Genomic DNA, 25,396 nt, shown 5'->3' with positions numbered 1-25,396 from the left:
CACTCTTGTGTTACCCTTACAAATCACTAATTGGGGGTAATTAATCTTCCCTGAGGATGCAGAAGATATGAGCATGAGGATGCAGCAGCTGGGAGTGTTTCAGGTGTCCTTTCCCCCTTCCCTTTGGTTCTCCCTCTTTGGAGCTGCAGTTTTGACTGTCCCAGGTGCCACCCAGAGCCACTGTCCTGTGGCAGAATTCCCAGTGCTGGAGGGGTGGGAGGGAAAAACCCAGCTCTGGGGCTCGTGGAGGAGGTGGTGCCTCATTGTGGCTCCTGTCAGCATCCCAGGCCCTGCCCTCAAAGGCCATCCCAGCCCCATTTGGTGCCTTTCCCCACTGGATGTTCCATCCAGGGATGTGCAGGGAGGGAGAGGTGTCTTCGTGATGGTAACACTTCCCAAGTCCCTGAGTAAAACTACACTAGGCCATGCCTACGCCCCCCCATCCAGCCCTTCCCTCCCTGGCAGCGGGGAACTGGGCACCAGGGAGGAACTCCCAGCCATGACCTCCAAAAGGGACCCCAAAGAAAGCAACAGAGAGCAGGCTCAGGCTCTGGTTAGCTGGATATATTTCTCTTTTTTTGTCGGTGTCTCGGGTTGGTTTTCACAGAATACTTTGCAGCAGAGGAAAACACGGATCCGCAGCCCACGGGAGCGGTGCTGGCATTGGCACCTCCGCTCCCATCCCTGCTCTTGCCCGTCGGCTTTCACCACTTCCATCCATCACTTGGATTTGCTTCAACCCTCTTTTTTTGTGTGTGTTTGACTTTATTTTTCCCTTTTTTTTTTTTTTCTTTTCTTTTTAACCATTTCTCAAGCTTTCTCCGAAGGAACAGCCACTGGCTCTCGGCTTGCAGGAGACTACGGAAGAGCTCTGGGACACAGGGGATTGTTTCCTTCTTCTACCTCGCAGCTGACTTGGTCGAGATCATTTTTCCAACTCGTTTTTTTTTTATTACAAAAATAAAAAAATGCTCCAACTATCAGTTTTACAAGGCATACAAAAATCTCTAAAAGGGCAACACAAGCGCAAGGTGCTGAGGTACGAAAACCTGAGGTAGTTTTTCTGTGTGTGTGTGTGTGTTGGGAGGGTTGCTTGGGTTATTTTTCATTTGAAGCCAATTTTGCTGGTTGGATTTTCCAGCCCCAGGCTGACAACCTCTTGTAAATCCATTTTTTTTTTCACCCATTTCCCCCTCCTCTCCCTGCAACAGGGATCTTTCCCCAAAGATCCCAGTCCAAAGTGGGCAGGGCTGGTGCTGCCCATCATTTTTCAGGGATGTCAGTGCTGGGCAGTGATGGAGAGAGGACAGACAGACAGAAAGGGGGGACAGAACGGATGCAAACCCTGCTTTTGGAGTCCAAAGCAAAGAGGAAAAGGTGTGTGGAGAGGAATAATTCCTACATGAGGAATCTTCTTGGCTCCTACAGGCCCTGCTCTTCTCAAAGCCCTTCAGAAATTGCTTTTTAACAGTTATTTAGTATTTTTTTCCCTGCTGGCGATCCTACAGCTCTGCTCTACGGTGCATTAGAGAACCAATGAACCAGCTCCTGTCATTAAACCTCTAGAAAAGCCTGCTTTTGCTAAAAACAAACAGCCCCCTCCCCCCCAAAAAATTTTAAAAAGTGAGTTAAAAAATAAAACCTTACAAAACTTAAAAATCGACGTTAGTTTCGTTACTGATATATTAATTCTAAATTAACGAGCGCCACGGCCCCCCCAGGCCGGGCGAGCTCCTCCTCCGGGGTGGAATGGGCAGGTTTGTGGAGAATTCCAAAATAAAAACCACCTCTCTCTGCCTGTGTTAGTCCAAGTGACGAAGGCGGGGGGGAGGCAATGGAGTAAGGCGGAAGCTGCGGGATGGAGAGAGCCCCCCGTGCCCCGGGTCTGCACTGCCGGGGGGCTCGGGGGTCTTTGGTTTGTCCCCTGCCCTGCTGGGCTCCGGCAGTGGCGGGGTTACATTCGTCGGGCAGTGCTGGCGGGAGCCTCACTTGCTGCTGTGCTGCGAGGCCGCGGCTCCCTGAGCGTGTTTGTGCTCCTGCTGCTTCACCTGCTGCACGATTTCCCTGATCTTGCGCTGGGCAGTCTGGGGAGGGGAGCAAGAAATGGGGGTAGGCCCAGCAGAGCTGAGCCCCCGCCAAGCACAACAGCATCACAGCCCCACAGCTTTTAGCACCAGGCCAAGTAGGTGAGTGATTCTCTGAGAAATGAGGATGTGCTAAAGCAAGGGTTTGGCTTGTTCTTGCATCAGCCAAGAGCCTTGATTTTGGGGTGTCACCATGTCCTCGCAGTCAGGAACCCAGCCTGGTTAGATGCACCCAGCTGGGATGCAGGAGCCGATCCCCACCCCGTGTCCAAGGCACAGATTTTGACTGAATGGAGCCAGTCTTTCATTTTAACGCAGCCAAAAACTCCTTTAGTGCATCCTGGATGTGCAGAAACCACTCAGAGCAGCTCAGGGGATGCTGTGCTTGGCGCCTTTCCTTTAACTGGGAATGCTGAGTGAGCCAGGGCCAAACCTTACCTGACTGGCAAAGAAATGCCCAATGATTTTGACGATGACCTCCTCGTTCTCGTCCGGGGTTTGGTCTCGCGGCACAATGACTTCTGCGCTCGTTAAGTTCTGCAGCTCGTTCACCTGGAGCAAACAACAGAGATCCAGGCTCTGCCGGGATAGAGCCAAAATCCTCTGCTGCAGGTCCCGCCCCAGCTCTGAGCCAGGACATGGCACCAGGCTGCTGTGCCTCACACCGTCTGCTCCCCTGGGATGGCTGCCATCCAAGAGCCACCCCCAGGACACGGGGCTGGGAGTGAGACATCACTGATGCCACAGCGCACCTGGACAGAGGTGATGGGGGATAGGGCATGTCCAGCTCTATTCCCAGGGCAGGTGGGAGCCCACACACCCCCAACATACCGTCTTGCCACCTTTGCCGATGACACGGCCGGCGGCGAAGGAAGGCACCTTGATGTGGGCTTCGAGCTTCACTTCTTCTTTCGGGTTAAAGAAGTTTTCCTCTTTCAGCTTCCCAAATATTCGCCCCTGGGCCTGGAGAGGGCACAAAAGGGACACAGAGGTGGTGGGCAGCATCCTGCAGGTGGCCTGCAGGCAATGATGTGCCAATGTCCAGCAGCGCCAAAACTGTGGTCCCAAGCTGAGAAGCCCCCCTGGCACGGTGGGGACCAAAGGGACGCTCTCACCTTGCCCCTACCCATGTCCCCAAGCCAGCCCTCCACCCTGCAGCCATCGCACCTTGAACTGAGCTTCAGGTGGCCCCGTGATGATCACCATGCGCTCGCTGGCATCTGGACCTTCTGCCGGTGCGATCTGCAGAGGGACAGGGAAGGAATGTGAGTGAGTGTGACCCCTCCTCGGGCCAGACCTCCCCTGTGTGGGATGTGCCCCAGTGCAGGGACACCCCCATGCAGAGACACCCCCTACCCAAGCAGTGGTGACCATCAGGATGCTGCAGGACCGGGTTTCTACTAATCTGGGGAGCAAAACCATTCACCAAGGGCTCCCTTCTCTGCCCTCGGCAGTGGGAAGGGGAAACTGAGGCACAAAGCCCTGGCCCAGCCCTTTGTTCTTGCTCACCTTGATGGAGGCCCCAGCAAACCGTGCCAGCTGCTTGATGTGCTGCCCCTTCTTCCCAATGATGGCCCCCACTGCCTGTGTTGATGAACAAGTTCACGACCTCCTGCTCCGGCAGCTGGAAAGGGCACAGAATAGCCAGAGGGTCAGGGGAACAGCTGGATCAGGGGGTTGCTTCCCCCTGCTGGCAGTCCAGGCTTGAAGAGGTGGTGGGCTGGGTTGGGTTCTGTTGGGTCGGGCTGTGGTCCTGGCACACATTCCCTGCTTTCTGCCGGCCCTCTCGCAAGGTGCCCAAGGGAGACCTCCTGGCAGGAGGTGCCAGGGCACTTTTGGGGAAGGGAAACTTACAGGGTGCTGATGGGGGAAGGCGCCGGCTGGGGAGGCTCCGTACAGACTCGACAGATAGGCTGAGGAGCCCTGTGGGGGGAGAGAAAATGAGGGTCAGTGACATCAATGATGTCCTCAAGGTGCCAGCCCCTTCCCAGACACCCCCGACCTGACACCGGGAGTGTTTCACCACCATGGGCAACACAAGGGACACAGTGACCACCCCTCATCCCCTGAAACCCCTCCAGGAGAGTGCAGGCACATCCAAGGATGAGCTGCAGCCCGGACCCTGTGCCTATGGCACAGCATGAGGCTGGGATGTGGATGGGAGCTCCCAGTTGACCCCAGTCCCTCCCTGCTGCTGTTTTCTTGGCTTTGTCCTGCTAATGTTTGTATCAGAAAATAAGTTCCCTTCTGGCCTCACCAGGGGGGGCTTGAAAAAGGCCACAGAAAGCTTTGGGGTGAAGGACCCCACAGCAAACACTGCCCTTCAGGAGAGCTGTCCTGCTCCTCTCCATCACACCCATGACTAATTCCCACAGCTGTGTCCCAAAGGCTGTGGATACAGGCCCAGCACCCTCCCTCCACAGGCTGAGAGTGACCAACCAACCCTCTTGGAGCCCTCTAGAGCCACCACACCCCACACACATTTTCCCAGGCACTCACCGTCCTCCTCCGCCCACTCTGCTGCTGGTGTTCCAGGGAAAGAAAACAGCACAGGTAAATTAACCCACAGCTCAGAATAAATTATTTAGGGACTAACAGAGACAGCCCACAGCACCTGAGAGACCTGGGATGGACCTTCTCCACCAGCACCTTGGCCACCCTGTTCTCCCAGCACTGCACCATCCCTGCCCACTGTCACCTCAGGAGCTGTGAACATCCTTGCCCAGGTTTCGGCGCCCCAAAAACAAGGAGAGCCCTCCCCTGTGAGGTGGAGTGGAGACTGGCCCCCCACAGGCACAGCGCCTTAGGTGCCAGGACAGGGATCCAAGATGATGGTAGTGGATGCACAGGGTGGACTGCTTGTCCCCTGAGGGGACACACCAGGGGGCTCTGGTGGCCACCAAGACTAGACCCACAGGGCACAACCCAGCCCATACCATCACAATCCAATGGCGGGCTTGGGGTCAGGACTGAAGATCACCTACATGGCTTTTCCATGCTCTCTTCAGAGAGCAGCACCCTTGGGACACAGCCAGTCCTTAAACACTGGTGAAACCCAGCTCAGCACAACACAGGGATGCAGCTGATCTTCCCAGGGGATTGCTACCTTAATTCCCTGTCCTCTCCACTTTGCTGCTGCAAGGAGCATCCTCCCCAAATGGCCGAGAGTCAGAGCTCCCCACGAGGCGGCTCCCACAGCTACAGCGTCCACCCAAACCCAACAGCTCTGGCAGGACACTCCAGACACGGGGAACAGCTCACACTTACTGCAAAGGGGTGGTACGGGGTGGCAGCTGCAGCCCCTCGGGCCCCTGGCGTGGACGGGAGCATGGACAGCCCTGTGGAGAAGATGCCCAAAGCACTGAGGTTCAGTCCTGGGATCAGGTTGGCCTGTTGCTGGGAAAGGAAAGACAGGGAGGAAAGTGTGAAAACTGGAGTACTGGGCTTCCCAACACGGTGTGGATGTGATGGGCGAGGCCCAAGGCTTGTTGTGACACACTGGCCTCCACTCTGAATTTCCCCGTGGCCACCTGCAGCGGGGGCAGGAACGGCGGGAGGGCCGAGCTTACATTGACGGCCACCATGTCGTTCTCGTAGGCCTCGCGCAGCTTCCTCATGATCTCCACCTCAGCGTTGGAGCAGGCCTCCGTGCTGCCCTTCACCGTGATGGTACGCTCAGGGTTGTAGATGGTCAGGTCCTGCAGCCTGCCCCACGGGAAAATCCAGAGACACGGTTACATTCCTTCTTCAAGTCAGGAAAAACCCCAGGAAAACTCAAACCACAGCTGGGGGTTCCCCCTGAGGCAATGTGAGAGCCACACGCCCTCTCCCTGTCCAACAGCTGGGGTGGGGAACATCCACCTGGGATAGGGAATGCAATTGGGAGGGCACAGCTGCTCTGTTTTTCAGCTCCAGCACTGCTTGTACCATGTTGGATGGAATGGGGTGGCCTGGTGCTCACCAGCACTTCACTGAATCATTAAATCATGACCACGTCCTGGAAGGGATGTGAAAGCGCATCCAGTTCCATCCCGACATGGACACCTCCCACTAGACCAGATTGCTCCAAGCCCTGTCCAACCTGGCCTGCAACACTTCCAGGGGCGGCCAGACCTTCTCTGGGCAATCTACCACCCTCACAGGTGGTATTCCTTCCCAATATCTCATCTCACTGTGCCATCTGACCTTGGGAAGCCATTGCCCCCGGTCCTGTCACAGAAACTTACGGGGAAATGGTGATCTTTGTGCCCGTGTCCTGCTCAATCTTCTTGAGGTTGCGGCCCTCCTTGCCAATCAACCTCCCCACTAGGCTGTTGTGTGCCAGGATTTTCAAGGGAATCTCTTCTGCTCTAAAATAGATTAAAAAATAAAATCTAAAGGTCCAACCAGTCAGGAAACATAGAAATTTCCAGCCACAGGTACTAAGGATGTGTTGGAAAGGAGAAGGAGCACCACCACCATTTCTGTCTTGGGTTGCAAGGCAAGATGTATTCTATTCCCATCTGTTGAAACCGACTGGGGAGGTGTTTATCTCTTCTATGACCCATTCCTCATGGCTTCGGGAAGAGGGGGTGAGTATCTGCTGTTAATGGGCAGCTATTAAAACCAGCTGGGGCAGTGTTCTTATCTCTTCCAAGACTAATCCTCCCTTCAGGAGTCTGTTCATGGGCCATCAAGGTTCACTGCATGGCTGATACAATTCCATCATCCCACTGGGAGATGCTCCACCCAGGGGGAGGAGCCCAGCATTCCTACCTGGATTAAACCAGAGATTCAGAACACCAGGGACAGCCTGTTTCTTCTGGAGTCACAGAAGAAGACCAGACCCATCTCACCACCACTGGACCCTTCTACAGGATCATCTCTGCTCCAACAGAACCACACCTGTCACTCCAGGAGGACTTGATTGGGCTGCTCCCAACACCCTGACCAACAGGTCGTGTTCTGACTCTGTCAGGGTTTTTTTTTTTTTGTTTGCTTTTTTGTACTACTATATTTTTAACATTCCCAGTAAAGAACTGTTATTCCTATTCCCATATGATTCCCTGAAAAAATCCCTTAATTTCAAAATTATAATAATTCAGAGGGAGGGGGTTTACATTCTCCATTCCAATGGCTTTTTCCTGGCAGACACCTGTCTTTCCGAACTAACACAATTTCCCACCACGTTTTTGGCTGAGCCAGGAGCACTCACGATTTTGTTTCGTCAGCCTCCTTCTGCATGATATCCAGGATCATGCGGCACGCTTCCGAGCACCCCTCTGGAGTGGCGTGGATGGTGATGGGCTTCTCGGCAGCGCCAGCATTCTCCTTCCGATGGATGTCAACCCTGTGGCGAAACAACCAGCAGAGAGGAGCCCCTGAGATGGGTCTGGTGTTGCACAGAGGTTTTCTGAGAGCTCAGGAGCTGAGAAAAACTCATTTCAGCACTTGCTCAAGATTTGGGGTGAACCTGGGTCTCAGGTGCATCTACCATCGCCTGGCTCACACAAGCCCAGGCAGTGTTTGGTTTCGGGTGGTTTGGCTCAGATTTGGGCCACGTTCGCCTGTAGGACCCGAGGCCCTGGAAGCTGAGGGGTGCCACAACATCAACCAATGCATCGAGGAGGCAGAACAAATCCTCAACTGGACAAAGCCCTGAGCAACCTGGTCTATCATCCCTGACGCCAGTCCCGCTTGGAGCAGGAGACCGGATTAGAGGCCCTTCCGACCTCCGCCTCTCTCTGCACAACACCCGAGGCTGTCCAGCGACCACGTCCTTCGGGACAGAGAGCACTTACCCGTGGGCAGCATCTGTCACGGCACGGAGACACCCGGCAACAACAGCGCTGGTACTCACGCCCTTCCAGGGGAGACCAGAAGGCTCCCGTGCGCACCGGCAGGGACCGTGCTCTACTCCTCTGGTCCTCCCTCAGCTCATGGCGGGAGGAGGCACGGCCTCCAGCTCGCTCCTCACGCTCAACCGTACCTGGCAAAGCCCTGAGAGAGAGGGAGAGAGGAAAGCAGGGTAGGAGACTCCCGCACCTCAACCACGCGCCTTGGACAACAGGGGCAAGAACCTTTCCGTCTTCTCCGCGCCAGTCCGCGCGCTCTTCCCACCGGAGGGTGATGCCGTGCGCCCGTCCTGCCATCGGCCACCACCTTGGTGTCCCTGTCACTGCTGCAGCCAGGGCCAGATCTTCCGAGCAGGTGTGGTAGTGGCAGCTCAGCCATTCCAGATTGCTGCCAGCACTCAGCTCCAGTGGGTCCCCTCCGGCCATGTCTCCGAGGTCCTGTCCCGACGGGATCATCCAGGGTGCTGCTGCACATGCCAGGCCAAGGACTGTGGGGCAGAGTCCCCACGCAGAGCCATACGGGGACACTGCAGGGTCCAGGTGGGTTTGCACAGGTCAACTCTTCCAGGAGCTCAAGAGCCAGCATGTTGGAGCACAGATGGTGGAAGGGGAGCAGCTGGGTGAGCCTTTCCTGAGAGAAGGGCAGGGCCCACCCCACCCACTCCAAAGGGACTCCAGAGTGGTTCCATCCAAGGGCTGAATAGGGAGTGAAGACAGTGTGATTCCCTTCATAGGCTCCATCTCTCCACACCTCCTGTGCTTTCAGCTGGTGCTCCTAGCCATGGAGCTCTCTCAGGTTGGCCTGGAGGATCCATTCCCAGCAGGTACAGGGACACTTGCTGCCACCCCTTCAACGGGAACAGGGTGAACACATCGTGACGGCCACATGAGGTGATGAGAGACCAGGCTGATGCTCCCAAGGTAGCAGGAATTGATGAGGAACCCCAACAAACCCCATAGATGAGAACCAGGAAGCTCCTTGGACCCACAAGCAGTCGAGGCAGGTGGAGATGAGAACACAGCTGAGCCTTCATGTCAGAGAGGGACCAAGTGCCACAGAAGTGCAGAAGAATGGAGGCACTGCGGTGATGAGGACCTTGGACAAGCCTTAGCAAGGGGCACAAGCCAGGTTCCTGGCTGACCAATCCATCCCATGTCTGGATGTGCAGGCACGAGCTCACTTGCCAGAGAGAAGAAGGGATGCCAGAAAGGGGCCACTGCATTCAGGCATGTCCCACCCCAGAGAGCTGGGAACGGGAGAGCTCTGGAGCTCCCAGCACATCCCAGTGCCACCGCTGAACTGCTCATTCCAAGAGGAGGAAGGAGAAGGAGACTTTCAGTACCTTCACCCCATCACCAGGTGCCGCAGAGAGGGATGACCAGGGCTGGGGTGACAGGGTTTGCCTACAGTGCAGCAGGAAAAGCCTCCAGGACACCTTACAGGGGGCTGGGAATGCTTCAGGGAGTGGTTGCCATGAGGGAGAGCCCTCTCCAGGTGGACAATACAGTGTGCCTGTAGGGTTATGCCGGTCCCATGGCTGCTGGGTAGCCATCATCCTCTCCTCATGGAGTTCCAAGGGCTGTGGAAGGTCATCTGGTGGGGTGGGCTCTTGGTCTGCATTTCTTCATGGAAAAAGATGGCTCAGCCTGGGGACAGTTTTGCCTCCTGGGGCTCAGAAGCATCTTTGGCATCTCTGTGTGTGGAACCAGGGGTGAAATCCAATGTGACCAGAGGAATCCAGAACCCGATGTCGCTCTGGGGAGGAGCAGGGGCCAGGCAACAGGATGTCACCCTCGGATCACCACACCGGTGGATGAGGGTGGCTTGGGCAGGGACAGAGTGTGGGATGACACCCAAAGCGAAGGACAGGGGCTCCTGTGCCTGCCTGGGATGGCTTCTTGAGGTCCCCTTCGCCCAAGCCTGAGCAGAGGTAGTGCCTCACTGTGGGTAAGGCAGGAGAGGGCAGAGCACTGATCACGGCCTTCCTCCATGGCATGGGGTCTTCAGGGCAGGCACAGGGAGCCACTCCACAAGGAGGGACAGTTCAGTGGCAGAAACTGCACCAAGCAACAGCATTTGGCTTCATGGTTGGGAGAAACTGGCACTTTCCCACCTTCCTTGCTAGGCTCAGGGCTTGGAAGGGGCAAATTCCAATCGTGGGTGGTGAGGACACAGCTACACCTGCTGCTCATCCCACCAGGACTCACCTGGAGAAGGGCTTGAAGCCAACCAGGATCTGCTCATGGCTACCAGGTGGCCACACCCTCGGGTGAGCCAGGCGCCAAGAGCTCCTCTCCCTACTCCTCTGCCCCCTTTCCGTACAAACCTCTTCCTGCCAACCCAGCGCCAGGGTTTGGCTCATCTTTCTACCTCCAGCCACACTACTGCCAAAGATTTGCCTCTAAAAGCTCCTATGAGAACTAGGATGCTCTGGGACAGGAGTCCTACATCCCATGGGATCACCAGGTTCAGGATGATGAGCACAGGAGAAGACAGCTTTGGGTTAAACACAAACACACCTGGGCAGGAGCAAACCATGCAGGAAAACCATGCAGAGAATGAGCAGTGAGATCAGGAGAACAGCAACAAGAGAAACATGGAAAACTTTGGCAAGACAACCCCACTTTTTGGTTTGGTTTTCTTTTTTTTTTTTCCTCCTTTTTTAGTTCAGAAATAAACACGTTAATAGCTAAAAAAGGCTTCAAACAGTTACAAAAGCCCATCCTTCTCGTGGCAGCGCACCCACAGTGTCCCTTTCCTCTCAACAGCTCTTAGCCCATATGGGATGCTGCAGGATGAGCAAATCCCAAGAACAAACACCACTGTACTGAGGATTCACCTCAAGGATTTTATCCCCAGACTTGCCACTTCTCCCAAAAGCCTCATCCCCAGCTGTTCTCATGAGGCTTTAGGAACACATTCCAGGCCTTTTCCAGTGTGCATCCATCCCCCTCTTACCACACCCAGACCACCCTGGCCAGCAGGAATGGTTTAGGACCTGAGCTCTGCCACCACCCCCTGAAGGCTGCACCCCAAGAAATAAGCAGTGGCTGGCACTCCAAAGCCCCCAGTGCAGGGAGAACCCGAGCTGGGACCTACAGCACCCTAGGGAAGGAAACAAAACCATCGGAGGTACTTACTTGGACTGGGTTTGCTTAGTAAGGTTCTTTATGGTCAAGCCCTCCTTTCCTATGATCGCACCAACAAACTGCGTGGGCACCAGCATCCGCAGTGGGAAATCGAGCTGTTTGGGCTGCGAGGAGCCCCCCGGGGAGGAGCCCCGCTCCCTGGAAGAGTGGCCCCCACGGCGGGATCGCTGCGGGGGCGGAGGGGAGCTCACCTCTTCATCCGGGATGTAGGAAATCTTGAAGGAATAGTTCTCAAACTGGTGGTCGCTCAGCTTCTCTATTGCTCTGCAAGGCAGGGAGATGCAGGGGGTGGTGAGGGGCTCCCTGGGCATGGCTTCTCCTCCAGCAACTCCTCCACACAGAACATGGGCCCTTCCCAACTTGCATCTTCCTCCCTCCCCAGTCTGGGTAAGGTGGCCATGGGAAGCCAGAGCCCCACACTTTTCCCATAAGGAGCAAGCCCCATAACCTGATGGGACATCATCCCCTTCCATGTGGGTCATGCCACAGCTGGCACATGACTTTTTCCCCCAGCAGAGGTGGGATGGCAGCTCAGGGACCTGTCCCTTCACCTGGGCAAAGTCCTTGCCAGAAGCCACCAGGCAGCATGGGAATGGTCTCACAGGATTTTTAGGCATGGAAAAGGTGGCAGAGCAGCTCCGAGCCACCATTGCTGCTCCAGGGAGAAGGATGCAGCACGTGGCGCCCCCTCTGTTGGGAACCCCAACTGCCTTCCTGGCTGGATGAGGCTGGGAGGCAGCACCTGGACCCGAGCCCCTCCTCAGCAGTGATGTTTGGCCATGACCCTGCTTGGCTTCAGCTTTCCCTGCTCCTACCACATCCCACTTTGGCTACTGACAGATCACAAGCAGCTCCTTGCCAGGCCTGAATTCCACATCCTCTGAGGACTTCTGCAACTTCACCATCCCTTTCCTACATCCAAAAATGGCTATTATCCCAAAGAATTAAGGACTGCTGTGTTGGGGAAACTCTTTGTCTTCCTTTATTGCCACACCTCTCAAGACCGTGGTGGGATTTTTGGGGCTGTCCTGTGCAGGACCAGGATTTGGACTCAATGGTCATTGTGGGTCCCCTCCACCTCAGGGGACTCTGTGATTCTAAGACACTCAAGTCATGTTTATCTGTGGTCCACAGTACATCCAGCCGAGGCTGGAGGCACAAGAAGGATTCTCCTCTGCCCTCCTGGACTAGCAGGTCACTGTCCCCGTCTCTGTCCTCACTTATCCAATGCCGTGATGGGTCAACTCAGATGGGAAGCAGGTGGAATGTCCAACAACAAATGGACTCACTAAAGCTCTTTGTGGCCTGGGAACTACTCTTGATGATATAAAAAATACCCTGGCCACTAATTATAATAATAAGCTCACTACTTACTGGCTGATTCCAGCACAGGGCTGAAGTCTCTACAAGACTGGAACAAAACGTTTTTGTTTGGAACCATGCTTCTACTGCTTAAATAACCCCTAATTTGTATTACCCCATCTCCCATGCCAGGGGAGAAGGCAGAAGACAGCCCACTGGTGGGACAGCTTAAGAGAAGCCTGGAAGACAGCTGAGATTCCTTGGGAAAGTTGGTGTGGTATGAAGTTAGGGGAAACCAAAACAAACCCCACTCACACTTTTGCCTCTTCCTTCGTCGCGTAGGTCACGTTGACAACGGCAGTTTCTGTGTCTGTGTTCACTGCGGGGAGCAAGAGAAGCAGAGTTGGAGCAGGGATGAGAGAGGTGTCACCACTGCTCTAGGCACGCTCCAGAGGGGGATACAGCTCGGATGAGGGGAGGGAGATGCCTGTCCAATGGTGTGCCTGGCACCGCATCCCAGCACAAGGACTGGGTTGGATGCAAGGCTGGATTATCCCCAACCCACCAGTGGATCCCAAGCTACACTCAGCTTATTTTTGCTTGCAGGGATAATATTTTTTCTCAATTTTTCAGGGACCAGGAGCATTCCCAGGAATGGTGGATGGATGGCCCACAACATCCCACCACTGGGCAGGTGGCCCCACCTCCACCAGCAGGGTTTGTGTCCAAAACCCATTTCAGACCAGTGCTGCTGGTCTGGTTATCCAACCAGGTTTCATCTCAGTGGGCTTCCTGCAGCCTGGGCAGAGCTAGGGAGCAGTGCTGGAAATTTTGCAGGGATGAGGACTACACTGCACCATCTTACCTTGCTCTACATTCTCCACTGTGCCGTACTGAGCTAAGAGGCCATCCAGCACCTGGGGACAGAGCAGCAAACCAGGCAGGTGAGGCCCCAAGCAGGCAGGACAGGAGCCCTCCAGCACCACCCAACTGCTCCAATGCCCCCACCCACCTGCATCCCATCATCCCAAAACTGACCCAGCACTCAAAGCTGGCCCACAGCTCTGCTATCCAAAAGCAGGCAGGAGCTGGAGCCCAGTTCATGCTCCCTCCTGCAGTTACTGGGAAGATACGGGTGGCCCATGTGCAGACCACGTGCTGCTGGAGAAGGAGATGAACGGGATGTTTTTGGGATCAGCCACTTCTTACCTCCCACTGTAGGTGGGGGGGGATGTTTCGGATCTGGATCTTTCTGCTCCTGCAAAGACAAAGCCCAGGGTTAGGGTCTGCAGGCACCTCACAGTGGAGGGAAAAACCTCTCTGGGAATCAGGCAGCAGCTGCTGACAGCTTTCCAAAGCATCCCCCTTCCCCACACCGAGCCAGGGCAGCTCATAGGCAGGGAAAGCCATTTGTCCCAGCTTTGCCCTGGTCACCACTGGGGCTGAAGCTCTCTCTGGAATGCTCCCTCCTCATGCTGGCTGCTTGAAGAGGTTTCCAAGGAAACCTCCTGAAAGGAGCCTCTGCAGAGTCATGACCAAACAGGGATGCGTGGACAGCCCTGCCCACACTGCTCTGGGCTGGATGGCTGGGTGGGAACAGGACCCCCAGCTCCATCCTGGCCAGCCCTGCTAAAACTTGAGGAGAGCTCTCCAAAAGTACATCTAGCTGATGCCCACCACTTCCCAGCAAATTGGGGCTGCTTTCCTTGGGGAAACACTAATAAATATCCCTGGAGGCCTGAGCTCGGAGATGGTCAACACACCCAACCTCATCCAGTGGCACTTCCAAACTCACATGACAACACGGTTCACTCCTGTCTTGGGCTGCAATGCAAGATGTAACCTAAAGTGTGTATTCTATTCCCATCTGTTGAAACTGGCCTGGGAGGTGTTTTTCTTTATCTCTTCTAACTCTGGGGTGGGTGTCTTCTGTTAATGGGCAGCTGTTAAACCAGCTGGGGCAGTGTTCTTATCTTTTCCAAGACCCATCCTCCCTCCAGGGGATCTCTGCTGTTCATGGGCTATCGAGGCTCACTGCATGGCTGATACAATTCCATCATCCCACTGGGAGATGCTCCACCCAGGGGGAGGAGCCCAGCATTCCTACCTGGATCAAACCTGGGATTCAGAACACCAGCACAGCCTGATTGCACTGGATTCCCAGAGGAAGAGTGGACCCATCTCGTCACCACTGGACCCTTCTACAGGATCATCTCTGCTCCAACAGAACCACATCTGTCACTCCAGGAGGACTTGATTGGGCTGCTCCCAACACCCTGACCAACAGGTGTCAGGTCATGTTCTGACTGTCAGGGTTTTTCTTTTTTTGTTTGCTTTTTTGTACTACTACATTTTCATTTTTACTCTTCCTAGTAAGGAACTGTTATTCCTAATATCTTTGCTTGAGACCCCCTTAATTTCAAAATTATAATAATTCAGAGGGAGGGGGTTACATTCTCCATTCCAAGGGAGTCTCTGGCTTTTCCCTGGCAGACACCTGTCTTTCGAAACCAAGACAACTCCCAAACTGGGTTGCATTCCCAAGCTGGCCATGGCTTCATTCCCAACCTGCCTATGGCTGCACAGGAAGCATTGCCAAGGCTTCCCAGGGGTCACACACCCCAGTCATCTCCCCAGCCTGGCTGTGAGATGTGCCTGGGCAGTGAGAAGCTCTGACACAGCCCAATCCAGCTGAGCCATGAGCTCCTCCATGAGGCACCCGGATCAGCATTCCCAGTCCTGCCTGGAGTCAGTCAGCCCTGACCACAGCACTGTCCTATTTTTCACCTGGTCCAGCTCTCAGCAGAGCACAGCTGGACCACCCCTCCCAATGCCAGGGATGGCTTTTCTGACCAAGCCACCCCATGCCCACACACAGAGCCAGGTTTCAGGAGCTGAGCAGCAGCTGGAAGCTGATTTTGTGAAGTTTTCCTTTTCCCTGGCATGAGTTGAAGGAGGATGCTTGGAAGGACAAGTCCCAACAGCCTGAGAGTTCCATGGGAACACAGAAGCAGCCCCAGATGATGGCCACCAACACCCAGGGGCTTTGGGCCAAATCCTGCAGGACAAGGAGGCAGGAGGAGGTGGAAGAACATATCAACAACCTGATCCCACCAGGAATCTTCAACCACTGGGAAACAAGAGCTTCCAACTGTGGTTCCTGCTCTCACAACTCATTGCACAGACAAACCCTGAGCCCCTGACAACAATTTTGGCAGATGAAGAGTTCCTCGAGTAGTCTGGGGCCAGACACCAGGGCCAGCAAGGAAAAGGCAGGGGAAAGGATGTTTTTTGAGCTGTGGGCTGTCAGGGCAAGACAAACCCCACAGCTCATCCCATGAGAAGGACCATGGACAAGCAGGTGAAACCACCAGGGAGCCTGGTATCTCCTGGGGTTGCTCAGCCACGGCCAGTGGGATAACAAACCCTGTGCTGGCATCCAGCTGAGCAAGTGTGCTCAGGAAAAGGTTCCTGTCCCCACCTGCCACCAGGGATTTCACAGCGGGGAATCCCAGAATCCCTGCGAGGGAAGGAACAGGATTCGTCCTGTGCCATCCCCAGCCAGGCCCACCCACGCCAGGAAGGAGGACCCGGCCCAAGGGAGACCCTGGCAATGATGATCCTTCTCTGTACCCTTGTCTGTCTTGCCACCCCTCCATGGCCAATGCTGTTCCCACTATAAACATTCCACGGGGACCCCTCCAGGAAATGGAGGAAACATATCTGTTTCATTGTTAAAACCCAGCAGCATTTTCCAGAATCTATTTTAAGATGCCCAGGTCCTGCCCAGACACTCAGTTCCCAAGGGACACATCTCACTCCTGAGATGATGGGTGCCATGCTGTGAGGCCAGAGTGCCTGAACAAATCCCAGCGAGTCTCAAACCGTCAGAGGGAGCTGGACACACTGCCCAGTCACTCCCATCACCTCCCAGACCCAAACCAATGGGGGCACCTTCATGCCAAGGTGCCCCTGCTCAGCTCCAAGCCAAAGCATCACCACAGCCTCCCACCACCACTCTCCCGGAGTGGGAACCATCAGGATGCCTCAGGCTGGACCATGGAGGAGCCCCTCTCCATTTGGGGTTCATTTGGCTCAGCCCAGCAGTCACCAAAGCCCAGGAACCCAGGGGACACAGGGCACATCCAAGAGAAACCAGCACAGCAGCTGACCACAGTCTCTTTGCCACTCCTGGAAAAGCCCTGCCTTGAATTGAATTGCTCCAGGACCATAATTTCCCTACTCCTCTGCCAAGGGAGATGCCAGGGGAGATGCCAGAGCAGCTCTGGTCTTCCAAGTTGCTGCCTCGCCCCTCCTGGCCCACCTCCCAAAACACCCAAACAGAAGGATCACAGCAAGGTGCCACATAACCGCACTTCAGCATGTTCCCACTTCCAATGTCCATCTAAACCAGTGCAGAGCATCTAAAGACACCCAAAGGGCACTGAGGCTTCAGCTCCCGTGGGCAGGATTCCCAGCAGCTCAACGTCACCACTCAGCATTTAAGATAAGGTTATTATTCCTACTGGGTGTGCTTATGGCTCTTGCAATTCCACACCTGGTTGAAGCAGTGCTGGACCACACACAGCCACCACTGATGGAGTCATGGATGTACATCTGGAGCCAGGACAGATGGATGAGTTATTCCCAGGGCTGGGGCATGGGCCATTCTTCTCCAACACCACTCCCAGGAGAACTTTGTGGCAGAAACTCCTCCTTTATTTTGATTTCTGGTTTTATTTTAGTTTCATTTTCCCTGCTCTCCCAAACCTCAGGGACTGACTCCAGGGCAAGCACAGAACGCCGGCACAGGAGCTCACGATGGCCACGTTTCACTCACCCTGTTTTGCAGCAGACTGGTGGGGATTTAAAGAATGAAATAAATCATACCAACCAGCTGCAGGGAAAACACTCAACTGTGTGATGCAACTGGCCCTGCTGTAGTGAGTGCCCTCAGATAACCTAGAGAGCTGCATCCCTCTGGCTCCTCCCTACCTACACCCACCTCGCTGCCTCAGCAGCTTCAAGGGCTGAAGAAACCAGGTTCACCTGCTTTTTTACCTTCCTAAATTTTTTCCCTCCCAAATCCCAAACTAGTCCTGCTCACCAGCAGCTAGAGGAGGAGGCACCTCCGCCACCCCAGAGCAGGGTTTGGGTTCCGGGAGCTGCTGGCAGCACAGGGAGGATCAAGCAGTGAGTGAGTGAGGAGGTAAAGTGGGCACATGAAATAATCCAGGATGGAGCTGTGTGTCCTGTCATGCATCCACCAGAGCAGAGTCATGGGGCTGGCATCACAATCCTGCAGGGAAAGGGGATGGAAAAGCCCCAGCCATCCACACCCTGCCAGCATCACCACTGCCATGTGCCTGCTACCTGCACTTGCTGCAATCATGCAGTAATACAGAAAAGCCTTAAAACCTGGGGTTTATTCCCCAGGATCACGAGGATTGAGGGGGTTTGGGCACATCCCCTCCTTTTCCAGCAGGGCTTCCTGCCCCCTGTAGCTTCCAGGGAAACAGAGGGTAACAACCCCCTGGAAATCCAGGGACACAGAAGGAGAAGAATAAAAATGTCATGAAGTTGTGAAATGAGAATGAGCCACCAACTCCCTGCCCAACATCCACAAGACCTTCCTGGATTTTCCCTGTTGGCCCCATGGATCACCCACCCATCCTTTAGTCAAGGTGAAGTTCCAGAGGGGCTTTGTCTGCCACAAGAATTTGGGAACTAGAAACAAGCTGGCTTAAATATAAGCTCTATAATGCAATAATAAAACCTGAACAAAATAACACATTAATAAAATAATATAGTAATATAATACTAGATTACTATATTAATATAGAAAGATAATATATAATGGTATATAATTAATATAGTGGAACGCAAGGGATGGCTTCACCACTCTCTGCCCTAAAAAACACAGACTTTATTCCTACTCATGCATTGTAATATCTTACTATAATAAAGCTTAAAGGGATTTTATCGCCTTCCACCTTGGGTCAGTGCTGAGGGCAGAGAAAACATGCTCTGCTACCTCCTGTTTTCCATGAAAATCAGTTTTCAAGAGAACTGGGGGAAAAGAGCAAAGGGAAAATATGCTGAAAACCCAGTGGGGGCTCTGCTTGCTTTATGAAATGTTTGTCCCAGGCAAGAAAACATCTACCAAAAAAAAAAAAAAACAAAACAAAACGATTCCCATCATCAAACTCTGTCCCAGCTGAATTTTCCAGACCCAGCAGCTCGGAGCCTGAGCCAGCCACAGCTCCCCTGACCGGGAGGGCTGCTGGATTTGTGATTGCTCATTATTATTTATATTTTCTGGGTCTGCTGGGGCTCTCCTGGAGGAGCTTTGCTGTGGCCCAAGCCCACCCAGCAGCGGATCCTGCGGAGCAGCAGCTCGGTGAGCGCTGGATGAGCATTAAAGAGCTGGCCCAGTTTCCACCAGTTGCCAGGAGCGTGGAGGCTCCGACTGCTCCAGTTCCCCTCCCGGCCCGGGGGCTTTGCCCTGACGCTCTTAAGGAATTAAAATCCTTGGTTGGAAAAGCCCCTGTCCAGGGCCGGGCAGCAGCGGAGCGCTCCAGCCCCGTGGATGGATCAACAATAGGGATGGACAGGGAATCGCGGCCCATCTGTCACCGCCCCGGCAGATTAAGGGGGGAAAACAAAAGAGGGTGGGGAAGAGGAGGGGGGGAAAAGAAGGTACAAAAAAAGAAGGGGGGGGGGAAGAAAAGGAGAAGGGATAAAAAGGACGGGAAAACAGAAAAAATGCGGACTGAAAGAACAGGGGAAAGAAAGAAAGAAGTGGGGGGGGGGGTGTAAGGGAAAAAAGGAAAGGGGATAAAAGATAAGAGAAAAAAGAAGGAGGAAAGGAAGGTGGGGGGAAAGGGGGAAGAGAGAGAAAAAGAAGGGAGAAGAGTATAAAATAGGAGAGGGGGAAATGAAGAGAAGGGGAAAAAGGGGGAAAAGAAAAGGGAAAGAAGAGAGGGAGAAGAGGGGTTAAAGGAAAGGGGAAAAGAATAGAGAGAAAGAAAGAGGGGGAAGAAAAAAGGGTAAAAAGAGAGAAAGGGGGGGAAAGAAGGGAAAAAGGAAAGGGAGAAAGAAGGTGGGGGAAAAGGGTGAAGGGAGGGGAAAAGAAGCGGGGAAAGAAGGGGGGAAAAAGAAAGGCAGAGAAGAAGGAAAAAGGAAAGGGAAAAGAAGGGAGAAAAGAAAAGGGGAGAAAAGGAGAGGGGAAAAAGAAAGGGGAAAAGAAGGGGGAGAAAAGAAGAGGAGGGGAAGAAACAGGAAGAAAAAGAATGGGGGAAAAAGAAGGAGGAAAGAAAGAGGTGGACAAAAAGGGGGGGGGGAAGAATGGGAGGAAAAAGAAGGGGGAAAAAGAAAGCAGGGAAAGGAAATGGGGGTGGGGAATAACGGGGGAGAGAAAGGACAAAAATTCATGGAAGCAAAGACCCGCGTGGAAAGAAATCTAAAGAAAATGAAAACTCAAATATCACCAACTCTCAGTTCACCCACACCTGCAAATAAAAATAGAAATAAAAAATAAAATAAAATAAAATAAAATAAAATAAAATAAAATAAAATAAAATAAAACAAAACAAAACAAACACTAGCGTCATCCCTCTCCAGAGCCAGCGCTGGAGTCTGGGAAAGGATCAACTCTGAGGGAATTCTCCTGGCCAGCTCCATTGGGAACAGCATCCCAGACCTATGGGAAATTGGGCACACATCCAGTGGGCAGCAGGAGAGGGGTTTCCCATCCTGGATGTGACCAACACTGCCCTGGCAAGTTCATATGTATGTCTATATTAAAAATTTTTATATAGATATAGTTTCTTTTTGTACATAAATATGTCTTATAAAGTTTTATATATTATACAGGACTATTTTGTGTATTTTATGTGGTTTAATATATTTGTATCAATGTTTCATATAAACATACATAAATACAGAAACATAGAATAGTTTTGGTTGGAACTTTAGAGCTCATCTAGTCCATATATCTCATAGAACAAATATGTATTAGAAGCATATTTTTATACACATTATATATATATATATATATAAGTACCTTTTATTTGGTGTCTTTATTCATGTAACATCTTTTATTTATCTCTACATAAAAGATATCAAATAGTTTATACACACCCCCATACATTATTAATATGTATCACTATGTAACACATTAAAAGTTTTAGAAGTATCTGTTTTAGGACACAGAACCAGGACTGAGAGCAGCCCCACTTTTAGCACTCCAAATTCAATTTTCTGCCCCACGTGTGCATTTCCAGACACACGTGGGGAGGTTCCAGGGGGTTTTCCTGCCAAAGCAACGGGAATTCCTCTCTGCTAATTAAGCAGCTCACTAACGACGACCAATTATTGATAAGGAAAGCAAAGATGGGGTGTCCAGAGGAAGAACAAAGAGCCTGGATGTTTATCCCAAGCTTTAACATCACCAGAATTTCTGGGTTGCGAAACACAGAGAAATAAGAAAATAATCAATAAAGCAAAACCACGCAGAAATGAGAATTGAATTGATGCTCAAAAGAAAATGATTTAAGGGTAATTCTTATTGAAACAGGAGAAAGTGCCATAAAATCACCCCAGAAAAGGCACTCAGGCAGGCACCGGCACCACTCCCCCTCCAGCCACCCGAGTTTTAGACAAAAAAAAGTATTTCTATATAATCATTTAATATTACAGTGATTTCCAGGCTCCTCTCACTGCTCTTCACATCTCCCTTGTGCTTTCCTTTCTCATTTCTGACAATTATGGCAGAAGCAGGAACTGAAAGGCACCTTCACAACCAAAACTCCCAAAATTTGACTGATTTGGGGACAATAACTGGACCTCCACTACTTTTTAAACTCCTCATTTTAATACAATTCTTGCATAAAAGTCAGCACTGGGTTAGCTGAGTTTTACTTCCCATTCTTCACATTTTAATTTTTTTTAATGCTCTTTTTAAAAATATACCTTTGCATGTTCCCTCTTTTCTATCTTTCTTTTCCATTATAATTTTTTTAAAGATTTTAGGAATACACAATCAATCTTTAAGAGGGAAGATGTTGCTGCTTCCCCCACTGCCACGCTCCAAAAGCAAAATACTCTTGGAGTGGGATTGCTTCAAGCAAATAAAAGTACTCCTTGCTCCTGCTGCGTTTAAAATCAATTTTAAAAGAATTTAAAAATTGAAAACGTTGATTAAAATATAAAGTGATTTTTTTCTTTAATTCCCCAAGGCACAATCCAACATATACAAAGGAAAAAAAAAAAAAAAAAACAATTGCAAAGCTGTTGGATCCTTCCTACAGGAGCCCAGATCATTGGGATGGCAGCAGAAGGACTGATTTTAAACTCGTGGGAGGTGAATCGATGGACTGGGCAGGATTCAGGCTCTTTCCCACCACTGTCACATTTAATTCCTGCCTTCGGAGAAACAGAAACAACCCCTCTGCCAGCACCTCCCCTCGAGGAATTCCCTTCCCTACTTCACATGGCCACATGTCCCAGGGGTTTTCCAGCCAGTTCCTTATCCAAGTGTATTTATATGTATATAAATATATTGATAGAATAGGTCTGCATTAGATTTTAATATAAAAAGTAAGAATTTCAGGTGAAGTTGGGCACGGAGGGAAGCGCCGGGCATCGGCACCTCCTCACATCCCCGTGACGCAGGAATGTCCAGGGGTGAGAGCCAACCCAGCTCGGGTTCTCCGAGCCCAAATAACCCCAAATTCATTTCAGTAACAGAGGGATTTTTACCATTTCACTCCCTGAAATCCCAGCATTTCTCCGGGACTCAACCGCGACCATAAAAATTGGATTTTCTACAAATTTAAAGGGGCGGGGGGGGGGGATAAACACGACCACGTGAGGCTCCGTTCCCTGCCAAAAATCACATTACAAAAATAAAATCTATAACCTACCGAGACAAGGCACAGTCCCTCAAACTGGAGATATTAATATAAAGCAGGGTAGATTTTTTGAGCTGGGCATAAAAAGACACAAGCTTAAATTAGACCTCGATAATCGGAAGAAACTTGGGAATAGAAAACTTGGAGCCAGCTGAACACAGAGCGATGTAAAATAAATCAGTATTTATTTCTGGGCCAGTTAAATGGATTTTTTTTTCTAATTTTAAAATTTGGGAGGAAAAGCAGGCGCACCCCAGCCCTGATGGAGAATTTAAAGATGAATTCCGTGTTTACATCCTCTGCTACATGGTAAAGGTCGAGCCCTGGCTCCCTACTATCGCCCCAAACTCCCGATTTCTGGCTCCATCCCTCTTCCAAAGTCACCGCCAGCCCAACCTGAGGCTGCTGCAAAGGTTTAGCTTAGAACTATCACACCTGGGGATTCCTGGGGGGCTCGTTTCGATGGTTTTTCTGAAGGTAGGGAGCGTGTGATCCCTGCCGAAGACGAAATCCCACTCCGGCACACGTGATGCCGGGCACGAGCCATTCCCCCCCCGTAAGCCTCAATTACACAACAGCATTTCCAACCCCCCCGTCATTTCCAAATTAATACCCCCGCAGCAATCCCGGACCAAATCCGTATCCCACCTCCCAGCCCAGGCCAAACCTCCGCGCCGAGCGGCGCCAAATTACCCGCCCGGAGCAGGCGATGGGGGTTTTTTTTGTTCCCTTTTATCCCGACACACGACGGGGGTGGGGGGATAAACCTCGGGATGAGGCTACGCCACACGGTCCCGGGGTTTGTTTTCCCTGCGGAACGCGTGTGCCCGTCAGCCCGGCCTCGGGCACCTGATGGGAATGAGAGGGCGCGCCCGCCGCGATCCATTAAATACAAAACGCTTCGGGTTCGGGGGTTCTCCGGCTGGATAAAGGGGGGACGAGGTGCTCGGAGAGGGAAAATTGATTAATTACCGACTAAAAAATAATAACCCTTAGGGTGCGCTGCTGGCTGCGCTGCTGGGAAAACCTCCGTCCACGCCGCGGGAAGTGGGAGGAAAGGGGTTTTCTCGTGTTTTCCTGCTAAATAAGCGGCTGTTCTCCCCGGGAGCGGTGGGGAGCGTGGGGTGGGAGGGCATCGCGGGGGTGCCCACCCGTGGGAACGCGGCCGTGGGCCGGCAGCTCCTTCCCCGCCGCGCCGCGCTCGGGAGCGAAAGTAAAACCGACGGGGCTCCCCCGCCCCCCCCATCGCAGCTCCCGGAGCGCCCGGCGCGCCCCCCGTCCCGCTGGGATGGACACGGCAACCGGGGGGACTCTGGGGGTGTCGGCGCGGCGTTACCTGAGCTTTTTGGGCACGGAATAATCCACTTCCATCACTTTGCCGTGCAGCTCCACTTTCCCTGCGGAGACAGCGGGGCGCTCAGCATCCCCCCGGGATGGGGCAGGGCAGCATCCCCCCACCAAATCCCGTCCCACCCCATCCCACCCCATCGGATCCCAGCGCATCCCACCTCCCCCCCCCGGCCCCACCGGGCTGTCCCCGCGTCCCCCGGCCCCCCCCGGCCCCCGGGCCCCCCCGCTCGGCGCCCCCGGGGAGTTGGGGCTGGGCACCTCGTAATCGGGTCCCCGGGGGGCGGCGGGGGGCGGCGGGGCCGCGGGGCGGGGGGCGCCGCGCCCCGGGGGCTCCCAATAAAATCGGAGAAAAAAATCAGCGAAAAATAGAGGCGAGGTCGGGAAGAGCCGGGGCGGGAGGAGGGAGGGAAGGAGGGAAAGGAGGGAGGGAAGGGGGGACCGGGAGATGCCCGGGGAGGGGGCGGCGGGGAGGGTGATGAGGGGGTCGCGGGGGGGAGAATGCGGGGGGCGCGGGGGAGGGGGGGGGGGGGGTCGCTCACCCGAGAGGGTCTCGATGGCCCGGATGGCCCAGTTTTGGTCCGGGTAGTCCACGAAGGCGTAGCCGGACTTGAGGAGGACCTGGCCGGGCAGGGGCAGCTGCCGCTCCCCGAAGAGCTGCCGGAGGTCCTGGGCGGTGGCGGCGGGGCTGAGGTTGCCGATGTACAGCTGGTTCATCCTCCGGCGCCTCATCGGGAGCCCCCCGGGCTCCTCCCCGGGAGCCCCCCCGGCTCCTCCCCTCCCGGGAGCGGGACGGACGCGGGCTCGGGAGGGTCCCGCTCTGCGCCACCGGCCCCGGCCCGGCGGAGCCTCCGACAGCGGCGGGCGGAGCCCGGCCCGGCCCGGCCCCGGGGCCGCCCCGCGGGGGGGGGGCAGGTGGAGCCGCCAGACCCCCGCGGGGATGGGATGGGCCGGGGGGGACCGGCCCTGTGCCCCTCCGCCCTTCTGTGCGGGAACGCACCGCACCCCAGCACCGCCGAGCCACCGCACCCAGCACCCCGCTCCCTGTGTCCTGGAATCCCCCGCACCCAGCACCTCCAACCACTCTGCCCTGGAACCCATTGAACACCATTCCCCCTAACCCCCCGCACCCTGTCATCACCCCCAGCCCTCTGCCCTGCACCCCACTGTACCCCATCACTCCCAACCCCACCCTCTGACCTGAACCCAACACCCCCCACCATTCCAAGCCCTTTGCCCGGGAAACCACCACAGCCCAGCACCCCCAAACGCCACTTTGCCCTAGAACCCTCTGCATCCATCACCCTTGATCCCATTACCACGACCCCAGCACCCCCAAATTCTGCCCCAGAATCCACCACAGCCCAGCATCCCCAACCCTTTGGGAATTCCTTCAGAGAGAAGAAAACCGTTTCGCTCAGGAAGCAAAGAAAAGAAATTAATAAGAAATACATCTTCATATCTATAAATTTATATCTATTTATTATCTACATAATTACTCAATAAAGTTAAAACAAATAAACAAACATAAATAATAACTTTTTTACAATGCTTTTTTTGGAAAATAGGAATGTGTGAACCCTTCCCAACCCAGATCCGACCAGCCATCACTGCGTGTGATCCCATAGTCAGAAAGGCTCCAGGAGATGCTGAGCCAGTGCCAGATACTCCAGCCATGAGCTGTGCACGTTCTCTGCCCGCTCCTGCAGCCTCTGGGGCTCTGCTGAATGGTATCCTCAGGCCACCAGGAGCTGGTGTCACCAGG

General features: G+C 53.6%; 1 protein-coding gene across 1 annotated transcript; it reads right to left on the bottom strand.

Moving 5' to 3' along the window:
- Window positions 1–549: 549 nt before the first annotated feature.
- Window positions 550–24,452, bottom strand: IGF2BP2 (insulin like growth factor 2 mRNA binding protein 2). Its single transcript, XM_066194181.1, is given in 19 exon segments — window positions 550–2,084; window positions 2,523–2,636; window positions 2,916–3,047; window positions 3,252–3,326; window positions 3,594–3,675; window positions 3,677–3,708; window positions 3,939–4,007; window positions 4,584–4,607; window positions 5,352–5,480; window positions 5,654–5,789; window positions 6,311–6,433; window positions 7,279–7,413; window positions 11,060–11,127; window positions 11,260–11,332; window positions 12,686–12,749; window positions 13,236–13,287; window positions 13,580–13,628; window positions 23,621–23,681; window positions 24,174–24,452. Coding segments are annotated over 19 exon segments (1,707 nt in total). The 5' UTR covers window positions 24,364–24,452; the 3' UTR covers window positions 550–1,985.
- Between the last annotated feature and the right edge of the window lie 944 nt (window positions 24,453–25,396).

The sequence above is a fragment of the Chamaea fasciata genome, unplaced genomic scaffold (assembly GCF_029207755.1).
Source record: "Chamaea fasciata isolate MVZ Bird 193981 ecotype frontalis unplaced genomic scaffold, bChaFas1.0.hap1 SCAF_11, whole genome shotgun sequence".
Taxonomy (NCBI): Eukaryota; Metazoa; Chordata; class Aves; order Passeriformes; family Sylviidae; genus Chamaea; species Chamaea fasciata.
This window is presented reverse-complemented; position numbering and strand designations above follow the sequence as displayed.